The following is a 22,352-nucleotide window of genomic DNA, read 5'->3' on the forward strand; positions in this document are numbered from 1 at the left end:
TATCTTATCTTATTTATGATGTTAAACAGGATAAAAGGTAGTTCAATTGAATTTATTTGATATTTTAAACAGAACTTATGAGTATTACTAGAAACTAACTTATTATTGAGTAATAGATATTTATTATTATTTTATTTATTTAACATTTAGTGAATAAAAATGATTAATCAATACCTAAGATTTATATTTAACTAGGTTTGCTATCAAGATTTATTACTATAACTATTCTAGTCATTGTTAAACTGTTGAAGTAATTTATATTCAAATTTGTTAAAATGTACTAAAAATATAATGATTTATTGTAAAATTGTATATTTATAAGTTTTTAGACAATATATTTATCAACTTTCAAGTGTAACTTATACTTTATTTTTAAACGATAAAATTATTTATCAAGAATGTAACATAAAAGAATTTCTGTCTTTTGTTCACTTTTCACATTAATTTATTATATAATATGTATAATATATTCCTTACAAATATATGGCATCTGGAGATTTGAGTTACCTCTCAACCTATCAGCTACTGAGACTCAGTCATTTATTCACAACTATCCTTCAATACATGTGTCATGTTAACACATACAACGTATTAGTGGTATGTTAATGGAGATCAAATTGATATCTCTCCACATAGCTTCTATACATATTGCAATCAAATTTTTATTCAATTTAAATTAATATACATATGAATACTGGGCCCCACTGAGAAGACTTGTGTAGGGCCTAAAGCCTAAAATGTATGGTCATGAATAATAATTTACATACCTAATACAGAAAAATCATGTAATACTTTATTCAACAATGTTTTTACAATGAGTAACAATGGTATTATTTAATGTTTATATTATGCCCAATGTTAGATTCCGAGAAAATAAATATAGGTTATTGTATATGTACTATTAAACTGAATAATATTAAATTAATTTAAATTTCAACTAATATTTTAGCACTATAGCTTTATAGATGTGATGAACTACTGAAATTTGGTTAATTACTGAAAACATTACTATATAAACTGAATTGTAGGTATTACAATTACCTAACCCAGTCCTTATTTTTGTGTGCAGTAGTAAATGACAAATAGACGAAAAAAAATTTATGTTTACTATAATTATAGTTAAAACCCTCAAAAAGATCTTTACACCAGAAACTGGTAAAATGCGCAGTTGCAAAATTAACAAAAAAATAGGGACTGACCTAACCTAACCTATTTTTGATTAAAGTATTTTATACAAATGTTTATAAGTTTCCAAAAATATTTTTATTTTTTATATTAACAATATCAATGTTACGCTCAAGATGTTTTTGGAGGTTAAAATAGGTGTCCATAGACATAAAACAGTTTTATTTTTTAATATTAAAACAAAAATTACATTTATATTTTATATAAATTTAAAAATTAAACGCCTTACCCTATTACAGTATAAAAATTATTATTTTTATTGTACATAGTTATTATAACATTAATTTGTACAATAAAATAGAACAATTGTATTCCCAAAACTAAAATTGTTAATTATTATTGGTAAGTGTTTAGATATGGCAGCGATGGCCCTTAATGGGCTGACAAGCTGGTGAAGAAGAAGAAGTGCTTAGATTACAATATTGTATTGATTTAATATTAATTTATTATAGTTAGCTATTTGGCATTGTACAAATACAAATATATAGAATAAATCTGAAATCTCCATTACAATACATAATTTATAAAATATACAAAAGCAGTGTTACTATATTATCTTTTCTACATCGTAGTCTGTAATAAATAATAATACCTACAATTTGAGGAATGTGGACCTCATCATGGCTAAATAATTAAATAGCCATGGACCTCATTACCTCAAAGATAAAAATCTTAATCATCAATGTTATAAAAAAAATTTTTAATTAATTAATTTTAATTAATTTTAAATTCTATCAAGAACTAAGAAGCGCGGTTACATATTAACCACGAACTAAGATATACATAGGTATATCCATACATAGATACATCTTAATTCGTGATATTAGCAGATAAGTTCTGTGATATTACCAATGAGATCTAATCACGTCTTATCATTTACCAATGATAAAGTAATTGTGCCGGAATCGGAAAGTTAATTAATAATTTGTCATTTCGGCACGTGCTTACGGCTCGTGTAGTTGTGCGTATTGTCAAAACCTATTGCTTATTGTGTATTGTAAATTTGATCTATGGATTTAAAATTGTAGTTATACGTTATCTATACTTTATAATTACACATTCTAAGGAAATAGCTCTATTATAAATTATTTAAAAACTGGCGATATTTGATCGTTAAAAACTGAACAATTATATATTGGTAAACAATAACATTTTCCTTAAAATCATGGCAGCTCGTCCATCCAAATCATCGTACTACGGTAAAAAGAAGTACAATTTTAAAGACAGTCGTAATCAACTCCAGCCTGATATGAAAGGATTTTTGTGTACATGCAATTACGGAGAAAAAGACTGTCAGAAGGAAGCGATAAATTTGTTAAGAGAATACAGCGAAGAAAAAGACGTAAGTTGGATTGGATTAAAATCTTTTTGAAAATATTGTTATTCAAATTGTACATTGATTTGTAGTATATTAGGTGAAGTAGTAAAAGGGAAAAAAAACTTATGAGGTAGGACAGTATAATATTAGTACTTGGTTTAATGGTATGCGAGGCTCAGTAAGTTGTAACCTGAGAATTATATGTTTTATAGATGCTAGTTGGTACTTGGTAATTATTGTTAGATAATGAATTCAGTTGAGGTTTAGACATTGGTGTAAAAAATTATAAAATTTTGGGAAGGCTAATTTAATTTTTAAATTATTGGTGAAAGTACCGAGTCCAAATTGTTTTTCAAAGATTGTTTTGATTTAATATTATTCAGAACCTACGAGCCCGTTATCAGGATTGTTTTCGTAATATGTTTTTAATTTTATTATTTATAAATAAATTTAAATATTATATTATAGGCTATCTTAATAATCTTAATAGGTCCAGTAGGTGGTAGGTTCCTAATTCCTATAAATAGATTGTAATTTGTTTACAAATAATAGTTAAGTACTTACGTAGTTATAATATTATTTATTTTTATTTCTTACCTAACCGATGTATTTAGATAGGTTTATTTTATTTATAGTATATTTAAGCATGTTCATCAAAGACTGTTTAGCTTCAGTTTACGTTACACCTTAGTGCCTTACATGATAGGACAGTAGACCTAACTTAACCTATGTTCTTATGATTTTCGTTGCCTGCAGGATTATTATTGAGTCGTGTTTACTGTTTACTACAAATGTAACTTTATTGACAAAAAAATAATATAAACTAAAAAAATTACGATCAATCTTTTTATAACCTTCCTTGTTTTTGCTGGGACGAGTGTACATTGTCTAAAAATTAAAATTAGTAAAATTAATTTCAAAATTAATATTATTTACTGCATTATACCATTATCCTTTTAATAATTAATATGTTTTTATTTATTTTCGATATTTCAATAATACAAGCAATAAATATTATAGATTTATGAAATATAGATATAACTTTAAAATTATAATCGATAAAATAATGATAATGATTAATCAAAAATATACATTTTTTTTTTAATGTTGACGGTAGCCAGTTGGAATTACTAAAATTAAACAAGGCTCTAATTCCTTTAATGTATCTATTTAGTCTTTTATTCCTTTAGATAATTAAAAATATCAATTGCATTACACCAGTGAATTAGGTACTGTTAATTGTAATATTATATTATATAATTAGATTATTAGAATATAAATATAAAATATACATTATACGAGTATATTCATATATTTAATCTATTCAAAATGTTATGTTGTAGTATGCATTATGTACAATCTACTTTTTCTGTACTGTCACTGTAAATTAATAATTTGTTTTATCAAATCCTATCACCCAATTAGGTATTCAAGAATATACCACACGACTATTCTGTGTATAGACCATAAAATTATATCAGTTTATATTTAGAAGAGATAAATATACAAAATATCATAATATTTTTTTTATTAGACTGAATTTCAAACTTAATTTTCTGTGAATTGAAATTTGAAATTTCAATCTACATCTTATTAAATTATCATAACGTAGTTTTTGAAAATTTTGTGAACCACTATTTACCACTGTGGTATTTACGGTTTTGGTAGAACTAAGACCATAGCGGTATTATCTTATTTATCACTTATTTGATAGTAAAATCACTAAATAGTAAATTGATTATATTATTATTTATTATTTCACAAGAGAGTGTACTTCAATAAAACTTTACTATTTACTTTTATTTATTATCATTTATTTCACAATATCAAATTAAAATATTCTTGTATTCATTATTGTAAATACATATATACTAAGTACTTATTTTCTATTAAATCGAGACATTCTATTTACCATCTCTAAGTAAAGAGATGTCTACTAAAACAGTATTTGTCACTGTCGGTACCACTAAATTTAATGAACTAATTGATACTGTCACTGATCGTCGTACCCTCGAAGCTCTAAAACGTAATGGTTATACATCAATGATACTTCAAATAGGAAACGGTACATTTGTTCTTGAATCTTCTGATGTTATAGAAATCTCAAGTTATACATTTAAGCCAGATATTGGACCTGATATGATTAATAGTGATCTAATAATAAGTCATGGAGGAGCTGGTTCCATAATGCAAGCATTAGACTATGGTAAACCTTTGTTAGTGGTAATCAATGAAAAGTTAATGGACAACCATCAATACGAGTTGGCAGAAAAATTATGCGAAGAAAAATATTTATATTATACTACTTGTGAGAATTTATGTAATTGTATTGAAAATTTAGATTTTAAATTATTAAATTCAGTAAAAATTGATAATTCAAAAAAAATATGTAAACAAATTGAATGTTTTTTAAAAATATAAACACTTGTGTAATATTTTGTTAGTTTTTCTATTGATGTAGGTATTTCCAATTTTAAAATAGGAACATATCTTCATAATTAACCATATTGGCATGTTATGTTTATAAATATATTTTTTCGGTTGTTAAATTTTTATGAATTATAAGATAGTTAATTTATGACTTCCTTGAGGATGCCACAAATACAGGTGTAGTATCCTCTTGAATATAAATTAAAATTGGTCTTGCTTATTTATATTCAAATAATTTTTTATAGATTATTCCTAAGTTATATTTCTATTGTGTACTTTCGTGTTATTTCGACTACCAAAATATTTCCAAGACTACCTGTTAGAATCATCTGTGTTATCTCGATTACCCGAATATTTTCAAGACTACTTAACCTACCTCCGTATAGGAATCTATTTATAAATGTATATTTCCGCGTTGCAATCTATATCATCGTAATTTACAATTTAATTTTGTTTTCGATGTACAATTTACTACAAGCCAATTAGTTTAAGTATTTTGACCATTTTATGTCGGTATTTATTTCGTTATTCAGTCGACAGTCGTCCTATTGTCCATATTATTCTACTTCAAGTCAATATGAATTTTTTAATTCACTCAAACGATTGAACGCCTTTGGGGATCGTTAAAGTGGCGAAACATAAAACAGGGGAAGAGCTCGATATCATTTGGATTCATACCTGACCGAATTTGTTTGGCGACAAAATCTTACAAACGATCCACTATTTAACAAAATTTTAATAGATATTTAACTTATTTCCCCCTAAAAAAAATTATTAAACCTAACTAAATGTTTTATTCTATTACATCCATTAATTATTTGGCTGCATCCGAATTGGTTCCCGATAAAGACTTACGAAAAAGCAAAATACGAATAGAACGAACTACTAATTGCTGTGAAACATTTCACAGCAAATTCAACGGTTGCTTTTATTTTGCACATCTGAATATATTTCAATTTATGGATGTATTAAAGGAAGTTCAAATTGAAAATTATATAAAATTGCGAAGTTCGAACAAACTACAAAACCTGAAGTCTAAAAAGAAGGAAATATTCATAAAAACAGAAATGGACAATTATTAAAATAACAAAATCAATAGATTTGAATTTTTTTTAAATGTTTGTTATAAGTTTTTACCTCAATAATAGAAAATAATAACTATAAAAAAAATGTACGAATTAAAAAAACGATATACCTATATTTATTATATTTTTTTTATATTTTTAAATTAAATTATTTATAAAGCTACAATTTTTAACAACTCGGGAACCAATTCGGACACTCCGAATTATTTTTATTAATTGCATTTTATCGTGTTTCAGAATAGTTTAAAATATATACTTTTTTATTATTTAATAAATTGCGGTAGTCGAGATAACACGGGTGATCATAATAGGTAGTCTTGGAAAGTACCTTCTATTGATTCTTTTTTTGTTTACCTCTCCAACTCTCCAACATTAATTTAAAATTTGTGAAATGTATAATATTTTATTTTATTATTGAAATATATTATTAATATTAAAAGGGGATTTTTAATACCCAACATTTTAAGTTTTCCCCAACATGCTTATGATAATTTTTTTTAAATTATTACTATTTATTAAACATATTTTTAAATTTAATATAGTTTATCCAATACTTATATTTTATTAATTATTTTGTTTTCTTTGCATTAAAATTCAAGACTTATTTATATACCCTTGCATTTTTGTCTTAAAAAACTCATTATTTTTAAAAAAAATTTCTAAAAAACTTATAGAAATGTACATCAATGAAGTTATAAACAAATAAAATAGTTCACAATCGTTATAGGAGTTAAGTCTACTCTAACTCGTCAATAAGTATTTTATTTTTGTAAGAACAAATTAAATTTTTTTGGGTGCATGAATTATATTGTATACTCTAACAATAAATGTTATGCTTGTGTTAATGCATATGAATAACCATACAGTATTTTTGTTACAAAATCATGTAACTACTTAAATTAATTTTGATTTAGAAATCATCTGAAGATATTTCTAGTACTGTAGAAGAATCTACAGATATTATGGACTCATTAGATACTGAATTGGAAAGCTTGTCCAAGAAAGATAATGCTGATTGGAAAAAATTTAATCCATCAGTTACAGGTGTTGGAAACTGTATTTTCATCAGCACTACTGTGAGTAATTTATATTGTGTTAAACTAAACAAACATTTTATAGATTTATTACAATTAATTGAGGATTTATTGTTAGGTTGAAGATCCATGTGACCTAATGTATAAAATACTCGAAGACATAGAAAGAACCAAAGTGCAGAAGACAAAATTTCTTTTACGTATGCTTCCAATTTTAATTACTTGCAAAGTAATGTAAAAATCAAGCTATATTTTGTTACGATTTACTACAATATTGTTGTTTTTTCACTTGTGTTCATAGGCCAATTTAATATCTATAAAATCAGTCTGCACAAATCTATTATCTAAGTATTTTTCTACAGAACCAACAACATTTGCAATTATGTTCAAGTAAAAAAAATATTTATTTAAATACAATTTTCACACAAAAACCTTAAATTATTTTAATTGAATGGCATATATAGCCACAGATATAACAATTCAGTGCGGCGTGATGAAGTTATTAAGGAATTGGCCAACCAAGTGGTTAGTTTTGGACAGCATACTGTGGATTTATCTGGTGGAGCTAAAATGACTATTATTGTTGAGGTGGTGAAATCTGTTTGTTGTTTGTCAGTAGTAAGAGATTATGGGCGCTTCTGCAAGTTCAATCTACTCTCTGTCTGTGGTCGACCTGAAAAAAGAACAGCAGATGGTGAAAATGGTAAACATTTCTTCAACATTCAATAAATAAATAATATAAATTTAGGAGATTTAAATAATTTTTTTTTGAATATAAAATATTGACTAAATAAATATAAAATATTGTATTTATACTCTTTTGGAATGAGATCAGACATCGGCATCCAACTTGTGCGAATGGGAATGGGTTTGTTCCTAAGTACTGGTACTATGAGCTAGCTATGTGGGGAAAGCATCAAACCACCGTGGATAAAAACTGGTTGCCACCGAGGTCTGATCTCATTCTTAATAGAGTATAATATATTTTATTGAATATTATTAAAAAAAATCTATTAATGAAATATTAATTTATTGTTTATAAGGTGATGGTGAAAAAACTTCTTCGCCTAAAGTTAAAAAACAGGAGGAGAATGATCAAGTAAAAGAAAACCGTGAAGAGGAAAATACAAAAAGTAAACCCGAGGAAGAAGTTAATGAAACATCTGAACTTTAAATTACTATTATTTATGTTTGTTTACTTATTAAAAAGCATCAATAAGAATTTTGCTTATTATTATAAAAATTAAAAAAAAATTTTCTATTATAAATTTTTTGTAGTTAAATAGTATTTTCAGAAATGAAAAAGTAAACACAGAATAATTATTATTAAAAAGCTAAAGCATATAAGTAAAACATTATTATTTCACAAAGTTATTTTCAGTAAATATATTAATTTTATTTTAATTAATTATACCCTACTTTATGTATTATTTTATTCCAGATACATTTTTTTAAACCCATATTCTGGCATTTAAAAATGTTTTGTAGTATAATAATAAGTGTTTTTTCTTAAGTATAGTATTCATAGTTTTCAAGTTTGAAACAGGATTGTTGGCTGTTAATAATTTCTAATTATTAATTTTACTTTCGTTCTAATACCTATGTATATATCACTTATTATTCTATATTAACATTTTTCATGCATTTATATTTAATTTAATCATTATTTTATTCAGAACTGGTTTAGGATTTATCTGCAATATCAAAGGGAGATTATTTATGTTTTAATTTCATTTAAATATAATCTAAGTTTTGTTTTTTAAATAAATTATTTGATATAATACACAAATTTGTATTATTTTAGTTTTTCATAAACTTGCTATTTATCAACAATTTAGAAAAAAGGTAAGGAAAATATATTAATGCGTCGACTCAATTATTTCTTATACATTATGCTTCAAAATTAATGATATTATGTAACGTGGGTTATAAGAAAAGCTCAAACAATAAATATTTGATTGGTAATATTTTAAATACGTCTTAATAAAAAAGATCTCTAATGGATTGTATGCCAGATGACAGCAATTCCAATTATTTTTTGTTGGTATTCATCACCGAGCAGATGATTAAATTTTTTTTATAAATTACAATATATTAATATATTGTCTATTAGTTACAAAGAAAGGAGTAATTATTACTAGATGTTAAAAATCTTGTTCAGTAGAAACATCTACATAATCAAGAGCATACTGATTATTAGGAATAAATATATTTTAGTTATCAAAAGAAGTTTCTTTTATTTATATACTTAAATTATTATTATTATTTTTTAAAGCTAAGCATAAAAACTTTATATCCTGATTTACCCTTTATATATTATCATTTTCAAAGTTAATAACTTACTTTACTTTGAACAGGTAAAAATAATTTAAATTCTGCAGGCAATTCATCTTCAGAGTACAATCTATCACTAAAATAAACTCTTCTAACTCTGCAATTGGCATGTAATTGTACTCTCAATGTTTCTACATATCCGGTACCATAAGCACGTCTAGTGAAATCTGCTAGATTAAACTGTATCTGGTTCCAACCTTCGTCTAGACGCATTGGCATTGTACAAATGAATGGTTTAACTCTAGTCGTTGATTGATAATTACTGGCTCGAAATCTACGTCTAATATTTTTATCATCAAGAATCTATAACAATAAAATATAACAAGTAGAAATATAATATAATAAAATTGGAATTGTTTAACATTCTATCCAACCTGCACTTCAAAAGTGAAATATTTCTTCATGTTCTTGACAATCATAATTAGATATGGTAGTTTTATACCCAGAGTTTTGGTTTTTTCGGCCGGACATGTAATGTATGTCGTACTGATATTTGTGCCTACAATGTCCAACACCAAAGATTGGATATCATTGTCCGTAATGCGTTTAATATGTCCATTTCTAACAGTTTTATCCCAGAGCTGCAAGGGTTTGCTGCCAATGCTGTAGAGTATAGACAGAAAACCACTTTGAAATGTATTTTTAAACATATTTACGGATACGCTAAACAGAAAACGATATTATCACTCGCGCAGTAGAAGAAGAAAAAGTTAGATCAATGTTTATGCAAACGAAACATAACAGTTGCTAAGGTAACATTTCAAAAATGTCCGAATACGATTCGTGCCTTGAAGAAAAACGGACGCAGTTTAATAGTAAACTTGATTCACGGTCACGAAACAACTGTAGAAGTCTGGCAGGATAAACGATCTTGATTCTAAACGTCACTCGAATACTTAATATTTTTTTAAATTATTGTATTGTCGTACCTTTATACTGTTATAGCCTAAAACTTATAAGTAAGTAATGTTGTTTATTTTCTTATATTTTGAAATGTAGCCGACTGTGATAAGCGGTGATATTATTGTATTGTCTGTTATAAACAGCGGTATACCAGGATCGCGGTCACCAATCCGGTGTTGTTTTTCCTTTCTTATCTATCGTTAACGAACGCCTACGCGGTTCCGCTGCAGAATCATCGAGTACTCGCCAGTCAGTCACTATCCGCTATTTAACGCACGTCAGACGCCTACAGCTGCCGTGTCCCGTCGTTGCTTATCGCGGGTTTATCGTTCAGTTGAATTTTTTTTTTTTTTTGTCCGGACCTCGACCATCTGCGTTAGCGCAGGCCGCGACACTTCGCGAACGAAACCAATCCATTTGCCAGCGACTTCCGTGCTAGGTAAGTGTGAAAACCGTTTATGGGCGCACCGCGCCATTACACGGAGCCGCGTTACAGGATACGCACCGGCCGTTTTTGCGGCGGACGCGAAACTAGGGCAGTGCCCCGCCGTGTGCTACTTACCGCGCGTAACAGGTCCGAACGTATGGAGTGCTGATATCGGATGAGACAAAGATTTTCCTTTTGTTTTTAAGGTCGCCCACAATTATTGTAACCAGTGGCGGACACTCTCCAAGGGTTTCGGGTGTTCAAACCCTTGGATTTTTATCACTGATTATTATGTACCGAAAACTTTTTATAGAACATCCATACATATACGCACATATTTCCAATCCATTTGAAATTTCTGTGTACGCCACTGATTGTAACAACAAGTATTATGCGTTTTTCTCTGTATAGGCTGAGCAGTTTACACACCACCGTATTAGTGACAACTGACAAGACAATGAAACGGTTAGTAGTGATTATTCATGTCCTACTGGCTGCTAGCTCTAGCGGTTTGATGTACAAAGACTTAATTGATTTAGAAGAGCTTACAGATATTTTTGGTTTATCAAACTGCGTTGAAGGTAAATTTTTCTATGACCATGCTTGGTTCTTCTGTATGTGTCTGCTGAGCTAAACAGCATTTGAAATTGCGGGTAATTTTTTTAATTGAACGACTGTTCAATTTCGCTTGTCTATTTAATTCATCTATTTTTTTTTTAATGAACCATTCTTTAGATAATGTCTTACAGTATTTATGATTTAGTAACGTTTATAATTTTTTTTTTTTGAAATTTTATACATGTTCATATTTTAATCATTTTAATTTATACATCCAGTGAACAACCAAAAACTTAATTAAATGTTTGTTATAAAAATCAATAAACATTTTAAAATAGTGAATGGTTCAATATCAAAAAAATTATGTTGCATTTTGTGGTTTAAAAATATATTACAGGGATCATTATACTAATATTTGTTTTTGTTCTTTATTGTTCTTCATTTGATTTATATCTAAAACTTTGAGTACAAGTTTTACAAAATGTATCTAATAGGGTTAGGTTAGGTACCTACCTAATCTGTTTTTCGTCATTTGATCAGTTTATCAAACTTCACAATTCACATAATTCCAATACTTATTAGCATTGAGTATAAATACTAGTATTTATAATCAATGTTATTAGGTATATTTTTTGTATTAATTATAGGTATATCTGTAGAATTATTATGCTCAAACGCTCTTAGGCTTAATTTATTGAAAATCATACAAAAGCATAATAAATCTAACCAATTATGTATAAAATTCAATTAGGTTTAATATTTTAAAGAACCACGAATAATTTAAAATTACATTTAATTTACTATAATTTTATTTTAAACAATTATTATTTATAAAAAAAATTTTTAAGTAATTTATTTTAATTTAGATTATACAGTTATTACTTAATGTAAATTTGTAATATAATGTTTAAATTAGGAACTATATAATTCAAATATTTTTAATATTTAAACATAAAATTAATTTATCAATTTTTTTAATTTATTTATCATTGAAAAAAATCTCTATTGGATGTACATGTACGTAATTATAAGTTGTTATTTCAGTGATGAGTTTATTGTGAAATAGTTAGTATTTTGACAATAACTATCCCTACTTGATTTTATCCAAATAATTACGTATTCATTATTCTTTTAAAATTAATTTTCTGATAAAATTGAAAGAATAATAATTAATATCTGCTTAATTGAAATTTTTCCATTGCCTATTTTTTTTTTTTTTTAATTGATAACTAGATAGGTAACTTTTTGTATCTGCATAGTAAATATTTAATATTCAGCTAAATCTTCATATCCTAGTATAATATTTGTTTTGGTAATAACAATTTTATAAAATGTTACTAGAACGTCGATATAAGTATGTATTACTATGTTCAATTTATGATCTTATAATCAATTTTATGAGATTCATAATATTGCAATATAGTTTAAAAATTAATTTGATTTAATTATTCTTTGATTTGGTATTCAATTTTGATATTATACTTTGACTAATTCACAATATTTTTCTATCTTATTTTAGAGTCTAACTTGTTGAATTCTTTTTATCCTAATTTAGAATAAAATTGTATTCTATTCTGGTCTAATAGTATTGAATTTGTACCTATGTATTAGTCCTAGACCCTAGTTATTCTGTATTATCGTTATAATAGATTTTGAGAATCATAACCAGGTTTGTGTATTGGATTTATTTGTTTGAGGATGATCTGAATAGATTGGAATAGTTAATCCAGTCAGTAAAGATGGTTTTTAATCCAGTTTCATCCCTTATAAAAAATTTGATTCTGTTCATATCATATTGAATGAATAGTAGGTAAATAGTGTATTATTGTTTTAATTTTTGTACATTCAATATTTGTTGAAATAAAATTCAAATGTGGGTAGTTGTATAAAAAATAAGTTAAAATTAGTGTTCTGCTTTTGAGTTAATATTTAATTTAATATGTGTCGATGTTCATGTATGTATAAAAATGTTGTACCATATTGATGTATTGTTTTTCCTTGAAGATCTTGTTCAGTTTTTTCATTAAAGCTAAAATATTAAGCATAATTACCAATTATCAAATTAAAAAATAATTTATTGAGCTATAATGAGCCTTTTATGATTGAAAGAACCTTGTTTTCAAATTAATAAATTTAAAATAAACTTATAGAAGATCACAATACTTGTCATGGTACTATTAAAATAAAATAAATTAAGTTACAGTTTTTTAATTTGATAATTAGTGATTTTAATCTAATATAAGCAAAATGAAAAATTCACTGTCATAGAAGTATAAAGATAAATGTTATTTATATTGTGATTGGAGGAGATTAATACTGAAAATATAAGTAACATTGTGTAAATATCTGTTGCTTTACTGCTTGGATTATATTCATTGATTTAACATCACTAACATTTAATTATTTGTTGTTGATATAATTTTATTTTAATACTATTTATTTTGTTTATTTAACATAAAACTTTAAGATTTAAGTAGAACCAATAAATACATTGATTTTACAATTATATAATTTATTCTGTCAGTTAAAATGACATTGAGAATGATTTCTTATAGAAAACTTAATCTAGTTAGTATTTTGAAGGATTAAAAGAAATAAAAGATTGCCGGTAAAATACCTGGTAAAAAGAAAAATAAGGAGAGAAGTAGGTATGCATTTTGCTATACAGTAAGAGACGAGTATACCTTGTCACTGTCTTTTTTTAGATTTAACTTAACTCATTGTTAAATATTAAAGACTTCTAATAAATTAATATTGTATTTATTATCAAATAATATTGGTCAATAAGTAAAAGCATAAATTATGTATCTAATTATCAACAAATTATTTAGTTAAAAATTAAATATTGGGATTTTAAAATAAAAGTATATAGGTATAATATATTAATTAGTATATGTAAAAAAAAAAAAGAAGTTTAGTAGGTATTTAATTTTGTTTTATTAAAAATAAATTTAAATACATTTGGAAAATGTAAAAAAAATATTTATTGTTTTGAAATAATAATCTATGTTTAAATTATACTTAAGAATATTTCAGATAGGTATACCTATTATTAACTATTAAGTATGTTTATAAAATTATTGTATGATTATTTTTGATTATAAAAGATTTATTTAATGATATAAAAATAAGTAAATATGCTATGCATCCATGTTTGTGTTTATTTTAATCTGATATGTATGTGTGAATTTATTTATTATCTCAATGATTTATGTTTTTTCATCATATAATATTACAGGCTATCTGATGGCTGGAGCACTAGTACTAAACTCAGATAGAAATTCATATTCACAATTGAATGCATTGTTACAAAATGATTATTCAGCAGAAAACAGTACATCCATTGATAAAGATAAAACCCCCATGTGTCTTGTAAATGAGTTAGCAAGATTTAATAAGGTATCAATTTTTTATTATTGATGCATCTTTACTTGTTAGTCATAATTTAAAATATTAACATATTTTTTTGAATTTTAAACAGATTAAGCATCAATACAAGCTAACTAATGAACAAGGGCCACCACATAAAAAAAAATTTACTGTTACTTTACAGTTAGGAAATGAAGAGTACAATGCAGATGCAATGAGCATTAAAAAAGCTCAACATGCTGCAGCTGCTCTAGCTTTATCAAAAACCAATTATAATCAACCGCAGACTAAAATGAAATTAAAAGCTTCTGGTCATTATAGTAATACAAATTATACTGCCAAAAATAGTGCTTATAAAATAACTAATATTAACTTTTAATTTTTCTATTTATAGATAATATTACTCCAACTGTGGAGCTAAATGCATTGGCAATGAAACGTGGAGAACAAACAGTTTACACTGTTATTGAAACACCTCAATATTTGCCAACGCCACAACTTCCTAACCAGTTTAATAGTTTTAAACCAGAAATTTACTCACATACAAGAACAACAGGACCTTATAATAACTTCAATAATTTAGTGTAAAAACAAATTTTGAATAGACACAATATTAAAAAATTTAGTAAATGTACTTCAAATGATTCTAAATATATCTGATTTCTTACAGTACTAGAGGTGGACCACGATGTATGCCATATATACCAAATTTCTATAATCCACGCTTCAATGTATCTCAGGTAATTTTTGTTATTAAAAAAATAATAATTTTTATTATGATTGCATTTATTCTGCTTTTTTAATTTTCATATTACTGTAGGTACCTCCGCCAAATACTTATATCAAGCCTGAAGTCAAACCTGTAGGAGTTTATAAGGTTAAACTTCAAATTGGTAAACATGAGTTTATTGGACATGGCAATACTAATCAAGCAGCAAGACATGATGCTGCATTAAAAGCTTTAACACAAATTAAAAATGAAGAAAAAAATGAAAACATCAAAGAAGTTTTAAAATGTATGTTTTAAAATGTAATTAATATTTTTATGTTTATTAAACATTATTTCGATAATTATTTTTAAAGCTGGTGATTCAAAATCAGTAATTTCGCAAGTTTATGAAGTGGCTTTAAAAATGAAGCTACCTATCAAATTTGAAGTTTTGAAAGAAGATGGACTACCACACATGAAAACCTATATCACTAAATGTACAGTTGGTACTTACAATGCTACTGGTGAAGGAAACGGAAAAAAGGTAATATTTTTGTTTATACATTTATTTTATCTAGAACAATCGATACTTTGTACTTACAAAGTGTTATTTAAATAAAATTATTATTAATGAAAGCAATATAAATATCAAATGTAAATAATGTAAGCTATTAAGTAATATAATTTATTATGCAAATATATTCAGAGAAATTAAGTTATATTATATTACATAGATTTCAAAACGTCGCGCAGCAGAGAAAATGCTTCAAACTTTGAAAGAAGCAAATGAATCTCTTTTAGAAGATGACAATAGTTCTCCAACACTTCCATTACCAACAAAGAACCGTTATAAAATGCCCAGGAAAAAAAATAAAAATCTTATCAAGGAAACAAAACCAAACTCGGAAAATATTGAACCTGTGAATTATAAAACAGAGGATACTGATCCAGTTGCTAAACTTTTTAAAATACAAGCAACAAAAAAAGAAAAGGAACCATTATACGTTCTTAAGGAAGACATCATTCATACAAATCGCAAAAAAGAATTTATTTTTGAAGTAACTATATACTTAAAAAAGTGTTAAAACTTAATAACTGTTCGCTTATTGATGATTTTAGGTTTCAGTTGGACAGAGTTCCGCATTGGGCAAAGGACCTAATAAAAAAGATGCTAAACGTAATGCAGCTGAAAACCTATTAGTGGAATTAGGTTATGAGAGTGAACTTAAAAGACGTTCTATTAAAAATAATGATTTACCTTTGGTAAATTCTAATGTTATGCTTACTTATGTTCTATAATATGAGTATTAAATAATTACTAATTAATTTAATTTTAGGCAAGTAATGAAAACAAAGCAAATATTGACAGCCCGAGAAAAAATGGACGGCAAATTGCTCCTGGTGTTTTACTTGTATCACCTGACACATCAATAGCCAATAAACCTAGTCAAGGAAACGATGGAGTTCCTTTAGTGTCAGTTGCTAGTAACATGGCCAGTGATTTTTCAGTCATTAATTTCCAGCCAACTCAACAATTGGACTACTTTTCACAAATGTTAGGTTTTAAAGTGCAGTATTCTGAGTTCCCAAAGGTTGGTATTTAATTAAAATTTATATTGATTTTAATCTTATAAATATTGAATATAGCCATTAGTGTTAATGAATTTTGAATTTCTTTCTATAAAATTAACCAATAAGTATTATAATACATAAAAGATTACTTTTTCAACCTTTTCTTTATTTGCCAATACCAGTTGGAATAACATGATTTCCAAGTTTTATCAGTCAACCTTGGAATTTTATGTTGACCAACTTAATACTAAAAATTAGTGTACAGAAATAAAATATTAGACACTTGTTTGCTTTACATACTAAAGTGAAGGATCATATTATACCATATTTATAAGTAAGATTTGGGACTTATTGCACTTAAAATTATGTAATCAAAATAATTAAAATCTGCAGCTAATTTTTTATTTTGTTTTTGAAAATGCATAGTATAATTATAAAAATAAAATTTTTAATATTAGGTAGGTTCATAATAAAAATTGTGAAAAAAAACAAATTTATTATAATTTATTATTTACAAAAGAAACTGGCACACATACTGAGTTAATAAGAAATGACGTAAACCAGTGATATGCAATCATTTAACCGTGATTAACAAATGAACACATACTACTTTTCATTTTGTCGCATAATTTAGAATTTAGCCTTTTCAGTACCATATGCATATTTTAATTATTACCTTCCTGGACTGAATAAAATCAATGTGTTCAAAAATTAAAATTAAAACTATTGGAAGTATTCATTTTGTTCGGAACTTGAATTTGTTTTTATTTTTTTTCATTTTTTTATTGTAAGATATTCAAGGTTTTTGAAACAAAATACATTGGTTTCCAAAATTTAACAGCAACAAAACATACAAGACGTGTCAGTGGTACTGAAAGGGCTATATGTCATTAGGTTTTACCACAACTAAACAATTGTCGATATAAAGGTTGATTCTTAAGCAACAAAGAAACTATCTTAGTAAGATACAACAGACTATGATCTTAGTTTATTTAAAAAAAATATTTTTGAATGTTTTCCAATTCTGATTTTTTCTGACAATTTTACATACATACAAATTTAAAAAATACAAAATATAACGAAATATGCAAATTTAAACTATGTATTTAGTTTTGCCATTTCATAAAACAAATTTTTAACTGACCTAGAATAACCTATGGCCACTACAAAAAAACATGTGAAAGCAAGAAGTCCCCAACCCTATTTAAAAGCAAAAATAAATCATACTAGAATCTTACAATATATTAGCTAAACTTAGTTTAGATTAATGAACATGCTACTTAAATATTTTTTGTTATGCTTTCTATCACATAATAAAATAATAAAAATTTATATTAGGAAAAAATAGGTAACCGCTCTGTTGTTTAGTAAGCGTAGAGTGTACCTTATTAGTGAGGAATAAATCATTATAATATTAGCGTTACATTTAATAGTAAATTATTGCATACAAATAACTATTATGAGCGAATGTGGTCCGTCAGCCTACATTACTAAGTATATTTTTTAATATATTTATATTGCTATTAAAGTAATGTATTTTCTTAATAATCATGTAGTAGGTTGAATAAATTTTTGCCTAAAACATTACATTTGAAAATGTCATTGTGTATATAAAATATAATAATACATAATAAAAGTTAGAAGTATTCACTAATATTCTTAAATAACTAAAATTGTTTTTCTTTGTTCATAGCTATAACTATGATAAAAAAAAATGAATGTTTTTAACATTTCTAACTGTTAAAAAATTAAAACACTGTGTATACTCTTTATTATTGTCTAATCTAAAATAATCAACTTTGATTAACAGTTATGATATTTACCTAAATTATGCTATAACCTAATACATTCATAAATATTATTTTAATAAATTGTGTAGATTATGCCTGGATAATAATAAATTGTCTATATAATTGTAAATTAACACATTGGCTATAATATAATAAATTATTGATGCATGTGTGATATTGAATCTATTTTTTTTTTTTTTTATAACTCATTTAAATAGTTATAATTTTATTTTTATTCTTAAATACTTAAATAATTTTAGGGGAGCCACAAGGATTACCTCACATTAGTATCCCTATCAACCATGCCTCCTCAGATCTGCCAAGGTTCTGGTTCTACTTTGGAAAATTCTCGTAATGCTGTGAGTATATCCTGTTATAATTAATATTATATAACTTTATCAAGAGATAAATGATAACTTATTATAAAATTATTCTTATTAGTTATTAATATAATATTTTACTAACCATAAATCTAATTTCCACAAAAAAATTACTACCATGTTAATTTATGATCTTGTTTCATATTAATTTAGGCTGCGCTAAATGCCATCAGTTCCTTGGTAAACCTTAATATTCCAGCAGAACCAACACAACAACAAGGACCTGTGAATGGATTTTCTATTCAACAAAATCATTACAATAGCAATCCTATAACTAGGCTTAGTTAATCATTCTCCTCTCTCGGATATATATTAGTTATGTTTATTTGTTTAGTTAACTGGTAAAAACGTAGTTTCCTTGATATTATGTTAAATTTGTTATTTTAAAAAATATTGGTTATAGTTGATTTTTTTATTTGAAAAAGCAGGTACTTTTAAAAATAATTATTTAACCATAATATGATAAAATATTTTTAAATTTTTAAAACTACGTTTTGGCCACTTAAGTAAAAATAATTTATATTGACTCAAACTTATAAATTTTAAGCCTTTTTATGTGTATTAATATTACACAATTACTTATTTGAATATATAATTTCTATAAAACCATAAGTTATTGTCACATTATTATTTTTTTTTCTAATTATCATAAGAATTTTCATTTTTAACTTTTTTTATGCTTATTTTTGTTATAATCTTTTTTTTTTTTTTGGTATAACTTGAATCATATTGATTTACATATAAGTATTTCCATTATATTTAATTTTTTTTTAATTTTCTAGTAGGTGTAATGTTCCAAGTATATTTTGAAATGTGACTTTGAAGTGTTATCATTACAGTTATTAAGCATTTTTTTCCCTGAGTATTATACATACTTAAGATAAAAACAATAATATTACATTTGTTTATTTTATTATTCATTACAGCCATTATGCTTGTATAACGTTGGTAAATTGTTACTGTCCTCTTTTTATTTTTTTTAGTTTTGCTTTTAGTGTAAAATCATTAAAACACTTTTACTATTTAATGTATTTTTATTTATTATTTAACATTGTGAAATAGTATTTGCATAGTATCACTATAACATTGGGCATTATACTATGGCTAGATGTCAAACTTTATGGTTTTAAACCTTTTTTTAAATACTGTACACACATCCTCAAAATTTTCAAAACACATAACATTATGTTGAATACATTTTAATAAAATTAGGGAAGTCTCTTTGTTGTATACTTGTATAGCCATTATTCCAAAGACATTTTATAATTTATTTGTATTACTATTAATAATTTGGCAAGGTTAACAAAATTTTGCAGAAATAATCATATATGAAATTTAATATTTTATTGTTATTATCTAGTAAGTCAAGATCTATGTATCTTAACACATCATAAATAGGAAAGCAGTGTTATTACTTAAAATTAGTTCAAATATTTTCAAGATTTTAAGATCAATATATTTTGAATTAAAACTAAATAGATTTAACAAAGATCAATTTTTTTTTAATGAATACCAATTCAATTTAATAATAATTTACATTTTCAAAGACTACGAAAAAAATTATTTATAAGTAAATGAAATTTTTTTTATAATCCTATGATGTGTGGATACATAGACATACAATAAACAGGGCTATTAGTACCAGTATGTTGCTTGGGGGAAATGCGTGTCTTATAGAATTTATACAAGATCAACAAAAAATTATGGAAACTATCAAACAATAATATTGCGTTTAGTCTTTTACAATTACAATTAAAATGTTAACTATTAATTAATTATATTAAAATTTTATTAATGCCACTATGCCATTTTTTAAATAAGTATGTTTATTAAAGCATATTGAGAATTTACAACCATGTTAAGTGGTTAAGTCGTTTTGGGGGCAACCACCATTATGGCACTAAGTGAATAATACAGAAAGTGTGTAGGTAAAAAAAAATAAACGCCTCTACTGGACGCTTACGTTTTTCATAGGTAAAGGTACGGTTTCCCTGCAGCGTCAAAGAGTGGAACAGCACGGCGTCATGACACCGCGTCTAGACGCTTACCTATGTCCAGACCGGTATTTGATGCTAGACGTTGCAGGGAAACCGCACTTTGATACGTTTTTAGAACACTAAAAGCATTTTGAAATTTCATGTAGGACTGCAGCCGCCTCATCTTTCACCCTCCCCCCTTTCTGAGAAATAACATTGCACAGCTTTGGTGTAACTATTAACCATGATTAAAGACACTATCTTACTATATTCTGTGGTGCTATTAACAGTACAGCAAGGTGGCGGTGAATTTTCACAGCTATTATATATTATTAAAAATAAACAACCGTTTTAATTATTACGGATGTTGATTATCGAAATAGATGGTTTTTTTATCGAATAAAATGATATTTGAGTATTTGACCGCAGGTTATCAAAAATGTTTTGGTTGAACCTATCAATATTGATCGTGACGATAGGCGAGTGGTGGATTTACCGGGAAACAGTGTCGACGGCCGAGGTTACCGTCGGACAAGACGATCCGTCGTTGGACCGCAGCAGCTTAGCCGACGACTTATTGCATTTGAGCCGCAGGGTCGGACTGGCCTATGGTATAGTACGATAAGCCCCCAAACGTATTATCCCTCACAGTTTTTCCACATTTCAAATTAAAAATGTTTATTCTTTTTTGCATTCTTAATTAATCACGTGGTACCTAGGCCTCTTTAAGCCAGTCCGACCCTGATTTGAGGTAACTCCAACTACAGTTGATCTAAATATGACGGGCTCGTCGACCGGCCATACAGTGTTTATTTCAGACCTTCTATCCCGGGGGGGGGGGTATTCTCCCTCGAAATAAATACGTGCTGATCAGATACACGCCGAAAGCCATGGTAGTCCCGGTTGTCCGACGGGTTCTTCAGCCGGAACCGTCGGTCGAATGTCATCGAAAAAAAGCCTGCGGCTCGCCGTCGCGTCACGCAACGCCTGAAAGACGATGCTGCCGGCTAGCCGCGGCTACGACGGTGTGGACAACTCGAAAAACGTGACTAGTGATGACCATATCGACGACGACGACGGAGGTCCGAACATAGTGAAGTCCACTGCCGCCGCCCGAATCCTATTCCGCACCGAAGACGGTTGCGTGTCGGTCAACCAAGGGCGTGCTTGCGTGTGTTACATGACCAGTGGCGACGCCAGGGACGGGCAACTTTAGAGACATGGTCCTACTTGAAACTGGCCTAACCTTAGACATTTTATGTACTCATTTTTAATTTTTTGT

At 26.8% G+C, this 22,352-nt stretch overlaps 4 protein-coding genes across 5 annotated transcripts; 3 read left to right on the plus strand and 1 right to left on the minus strand.

The window, feature by feature from the left end:
- Window positions 1-2,095: 2,095 nt before the first annotated feature.
- On the plus strand, window positions 2,096-8,311 carry LOC113550603 (THUMP domain-containing protein 1). The gene is made up of 6 exons (XM_026952543.1): window positions 2,096-2,527; window positions 6,933-7,094; window positions 7,171-7,281; window positions 7,354-7,442; window positions 7,517-7,755; window positions 8,096-8,311. The coding sequence occupies exons 1-6, from the start codon at window positions 2,351-2,353 to the stop codon at window positions 8,224-8,226; spliced, it is 909 nt and encodes a 302-aa protein (XP_026808344.1). The 5' UTR covers window positions 2,096-2,350; the 3' UTR covers window positions 8,227-8,311.
- On the plus strand, window positions 4,150-4,924 carry LOC113550606 (UDP-N-acetylglucosamine transferase subunit ALG13 homolog). Its single transcript, XM_026952545.1, has one exon. The coding sequence runs from the start codon at window positions 4,433-4,435 to the stop codon at window positions 4,922-4,924; it is 492 nt and encodes a 163-aa protein (XP_026808346.1). The 5' UTR covers window positions 4,150-4,432.
- LOC113550604 (cilia- and flagella-associated protein 20) lies at window positions 7,433-10,373 on the minus strand. Its single transcript, XM_026952544.1, has 3 exons — window positions 9,761-10,373; window positions 9,396-9,689; window positions 7,433-7,725 (listed from the first exon to the last, which is right to left on the minus strand). The coding sequence occupies exons 1-3, from the start codon at window positions 10,034-10,036 to the stop codon at window positions 7,699-7,701; spliced, it is 597 nt and encodes a 198-aa protein (XP_026808345.1). The 5' UTR covers window positions 10,037-10,373; the 3' UTR covers window positions 7,433-7,698.
- A 163-nt stretch (window positions 10,374-10,536) lies between these two features.
- Window positions 10,537-19,548, plus strand: LOC113550602 (double-stranded RNA-binding protein Staufen homolog 2). 2 transcript variants are annotated; one of them, XM_026952541.1, is made up of 13 exons: window positions 10,537-10,728; window positions 11,128-11,297; window positions 14,513-14,673; window positions 14,756-14,963; window positions 15,038-15,227; window positions 15,314-15,383; window positions 15,464-15,659; window positions 15,727-15,896; window positions 16,087-16,410; window positions 16,472-16,615; window positions 16,690-16,944; window positions 18,975-19,073; window positions 19,248-19,548. In XM_026952541.1, exons 2-13 carry the CDS (start codon window positions 11,174-11,176, stop codon window positions 19,380-19,382), a joined length of 2,076 nt encoding a protein of 691 aa, XP_026808342.1. In that variant the 5' UTR covers window positions 10,537-10,728; window positions 11,128-11,173; the 3' UTR covers window positions 19,383-19,548. The 2 variants fall into 2 exon arrangements, with proteins under 2 accessions (XP_026808342.1, XP_026808343.1); XM_026952542.1 differs by having other exon boundaries at window positions 14,756-14,954; window positions 19,248-19,547.
- The last annotated feature ends 2,804 nt before the right edge of the window (window positions 19,549-22,352 follow it).

This window comes from Rhopalosiphum maidis, chromosome 4, assembly GCF_003676215.2.
Source record: "Rhopalosiphum maidis isolate BTI-1 chromosome 4, ASM367621v3, whole genome shotgun sequence".
In the NCBI taxonomy this organism is placed as follows: domain Eukaryota; kingdom Metazoa; phylum Arthropoda; class Insecta; order Hemiptera; family Aphididae; genus Rhopalosiphum; species Rhopalosiphum maidis.